Source organism: Myotis davidii, unplaced genomic scaffold, assembly GCF_000327345.1.
Source record: "Myotis davidii unplaced genomic scaffold, ASM32734v1 scaffold93, whole genome shotgun sequence".
Taxonomy (NCBI): Eukaryota; Metazoa; Chordata; class Mammalia; order Chiroptera; family Vespertilionidae; genus Myotis; species Myotis davidii.
Genome location: NW_006292095.1, coordinates 4993156 through 4996980, shown reverse-complemented (window position 1 = coordinate 4996980; position 3825 = coordinate 4993156). Strand labels below are relative to the sequence as shown.

Genomic DNA, 3825 nt, shown 5'->3' with positions numbered 1-3825 from the left:
TAATGATATCTCATTGTGGTTTAATTTGCATTTCTTTAATGGTTAATGATGTTGAACATCTTTTCATGTGTTTGCTTGCCATCTGTATATTCTGTTCCATAAAATGCCTGTGCGTGTCTTTACCCATTTTCTAACTGGACTTAAGTTAATAAACTTATTTTAGAATATTTAGATTTACAGAAAAATTATTGCTATACTACATACTTTCTACTTTAAGTTAGTTTTGTAGATTTGTTACAATTAATGGACCATATTAATACATTCTTATTAACTAAAGTCAATACTGTATTCAGATTTCCTTGGTTTCTACCTAACATCCTTTTCCTCTTCTAGGTTTCCATTTAGGATACCACATTACATTTAGTCATCACATCTCCTTGTAAGCCTCTTGGATGTGACAGTTTCTTAGACTTTTCTAATTTTTGATGACTCTGACAGTCCTAAGGAGTTCTGGTCAGATATTTTGTAGAATGTCCCTCAACTGGGATTTGTCTGTTTTTCTCATAATTACACTTGGGCTGTGGGTTTATGGAAGACCACAGAGGTAAGTGCCCTTCTCATCATATAACAGATGTATATACTGTCACACAACTTATGCTGTTGATGCTAACCTTAATCACCTGGCTGAGGTAGTGTTGTTAGGTTTCTCCACTATAAAGCTGCTCTTCTCCCCCTCCCCCCCTATTTCAATACTGTACTCTTTGCAAGAAAGTCACCATATGCAGTTCCACACTTAAGGAGTGGGGGAGTTAGCTTCCACCTCCTTGAGAATGTTTATCTACATAAATTATTTGGAATTTCCCTGCAAGGGAGGTTTGTCTAATCTCTCTCACTTACTTTAGTTAATAATTTATATCAATATGGACTCATTTATTTTATACTTTGTATTATGATCTAATACTACCTTATTTTGTTACTTATATTGTCTTGATTTGGCCATTGGGAGCTCTTTCAGTTGTGTCCTTTTGACATGCCCCCTCATTGTGTGGCTTTTTTCTTTAAGTCCTTCCTTCCTTTCTAGCACTACAAGGTTCTCCAGACTCATCTTGTGTATTTCCTGTTCTAGTTGTAGAATCAGTTATTTGTCCAAGAAGGCCTGGTTCTTCTTATTGAAGAAGGGTATTAAAACCAAACTTAGGGTCCATTATTTGTATTTTCATTGTGGAATTTTAAGAATTCTTTGTTTTCCAGATATGACTGCTTTGTTGGATATGTGGTTTATAAATATTTTATCCCAGTCTATAGCTTGTCTTTTCGTCTTTTTTAAAAAAATGTGTTTTTATTGATTTTAGAGAGAGGAAGGGAAAAGGGAGAGAGAGAAACATCCATTCGTTGCCTCCTGCACATCCTGCACCAGGGATGGAATCTATGACTTGGCTCGACTTCTTGGTGCATGGGACAATGCTCAACCATCTGAGCTACACCAGCCAGGGCATCTTTTCATCTTCATAACAGTCTTTTACAGAACAAAACTTTCAAATTTTGGTGAAATCCTATTTACCACTTTTCCTTTTTAAGGATTGCTAGGTCTCTAAGATGTCCTTGTTCACCCAAGGTTCCTGAAGATTTGCTCCTGGTTTTTTTTTTTTCTTTTCTGAAAGTATTATACTTTATAGTTGCATTTACATTTGCTCAATCTGATCAACGTTGCCAAGACGACTTGGCTTGATGGAAACCTCCATGGGCTAGAGGAAAGCCACCTTGCTGTACCATTTAACTGAAGTTACCAGCTTTCAAAACAAACAGCCCTCAATGAAGACAGACAGAGAAATCATAAGGAAAGTATAAATTACTTTCCTCAAAGTAAAAAAGTCTAAGATTATTCAAGTTGAGGGCAGGAACTATTCAGTTGCACCGAATAAAGTAATAAAATGCCTTTTCATTAATGGTTATGGACTTATGAAAACCACCAACTTTGGGCTGGAATAGAATATCACACTGGATGTCTACGTTTTCTTCTAGTTCTAACATTCTGATTTTATAAACAAAGTGGTACAGCTGAAATTATAGCTCAGGTCTTCTGTGTTCCTGATTTAAGCACCTTTCCTCACAGTAGCAGCCTGTATACTTTTCTTTTTTTAAAATACATTTTTATTGATTTCAGAGAGGAATGGAGAGGAAGAGAGAGATAGAAAAACATGAATGATGAGAGAGAATCCCCCGCCCAGGATCCAGCTGGAAACCTGGGAATCGAACCAACAAACTTTCAATGCATGGAATCAAGCCCAACCAATTGAGCCACACTGACCAGGGCTCCACCTTCATAATTTTTACTGTTATCAGGTTTTCCGTGTTCCATAGTATTAATTTTTTTTTTTTAATATCTTAACTGCCGTTTTATTTCCATCAGGCCCAGGGACAATTTAGAAAGGGCTCTGTTCTGAGGGCGCAGACTTAGGAGGGCGGAAGGGCTGCCGATGCCGCGGTGTTGAAGTTAGCCTGTCAGTCATCGTGATTGAAACATAACCGGGTGGCTTCCGCAGGGTAATAAAATGCTGAGCAAAAGGTTGCCGAACTGGAGGATGTAATAAAGTCTGCTTGGCTTCATTTCCAATGCCGCAGAGTCCCGAGAACAGGCCCATTGCCTTATGCCTTGGGATTTGTTCGAGGTGCTTTTCGTGCCTGCATCACTGAAAGTAGGCCCGAAGCGCCCCGGCTTCTGCTGCCATTTCCTCCTCCGATCTCCACAGGGCCGGGGAGTCCGCTTCCTCTTTGTCATGTTTCTGGAGCTCATCATAGACGCTGTCATTCCTGTGAAAGTCTCCAGCCTTCCTGGGCAGAACATGGATGTGAACGTGCTTCACAGTCTGTCCGGCTTCGGGGCCATCCTGCATAGCAAAAGTAAGAGAAGTCCCCCGGAAATGCTTTTCCACCGCCGTTCCGACCCTCTGGGCGGCCTGAAACAAATCGGCCACTTCATCAGGACGCAGGTCTCGGAAGCGCTCCACTGGCCGAAGGGGACACACCAGGACGTGCCCTGGGACCACAGGTTTCCTGTTCACGAGGGCGAAGGACAGTTCTGTCCTGAGAAACACCACAGAGGGCTTGATGAGATGTTGGCCGAATCTGAATGACATGTTCTCTCGGTTGGAATCTCTGTCCTTGGCGCCTCTGTACCTCCTACTCAGTCTCAATGCGTGTCTTTCTTTACAGCTTTCCCGTGGTTCTGGATGATAGCTGTTTGTTGGGGTCCAACCCCAGCAGGCCCAGGGGTTCCCAAAGGTGTGGACGGAGTCGGTGTAGAAGGAATGACACGGAGACAGCGTTCAGCTGATCAGCAGCCTAGCCAGGTTCTCTAGCCACAATCTCCAGCCAAGTTCTGTCACAGCCTGTATATTTTTTAAAAATAATTTTTAATTGATTTTTAGAGAGGGAGGGGGAGAGAGAGAAACATTGATGTGAGAGTGAAACATGGATCTGCTGCCTCCTGCATGCCCCCTACTGGGGATCGAGCATATAACCTGGGCATGTGCCCTGACTGGGAATTGAACCAGCAACCTTTTGGTGCACAGGAAGATGCCCGCCCAACCAACTGAGCCACACCAGCCAGAGCCAACCTGTATATTCTTGACCAAAATGTAGATTCATGACCTCTCTAATTACACAGAACAGAACGTCTGAGGGTTGGATCTGAAAGATCTACATTTTAAAGAATCTACTTAGCATATTCAAACATTTATTAGGGTTTGAGAATCCCTGTCACAGCCCAAAGCCCTAGTCTTGTTTTATAGTCAGAGCATCAGAGATGTGTTTTCTCAACTCTGGATGCCTAGGTGTCTACCAGGGACTGAGGACTTCTGCCTCGAAAAACTATGTAACCTTGTA

General features: G+C 41.9%; 1 protein-coding gene across 1 annotated transcript; it reads right to left on the bottom strand.

Annotated features, from left to right (window-relative positions):
• Window positions 1-2307: 2307 nt before the first annotated feature.
• On the bottom strand, window positions 2308-3187 carry LOC102761500 (bis(5'-adenosyl)-triphosphatase). The gene has a single exon (XM_006765577.2). It carries the CDS (start codon window positions 3075-3077, stop codon window positions 2628-2630), a length of 450 nt encoding a protein of 149 aa, XP_006765640.1. The 5' UTR covers window positions 3078-3187; the 3' UTR covers window positions 2308-2627.
• Between the last annotated feature and the right edge of the window lie 638 nt (window positions 3188-3825).

Bases quoted from the DNA above. Each gene is read 5' to 3' on its own strand.
- LOC102761500 (XM_006765577.2), bottom strand. From the start codon at position 3,077: ATGTCATTCAGATTCGGCCAACATCTCATCAAGCCCTCTGTGGTGTTT.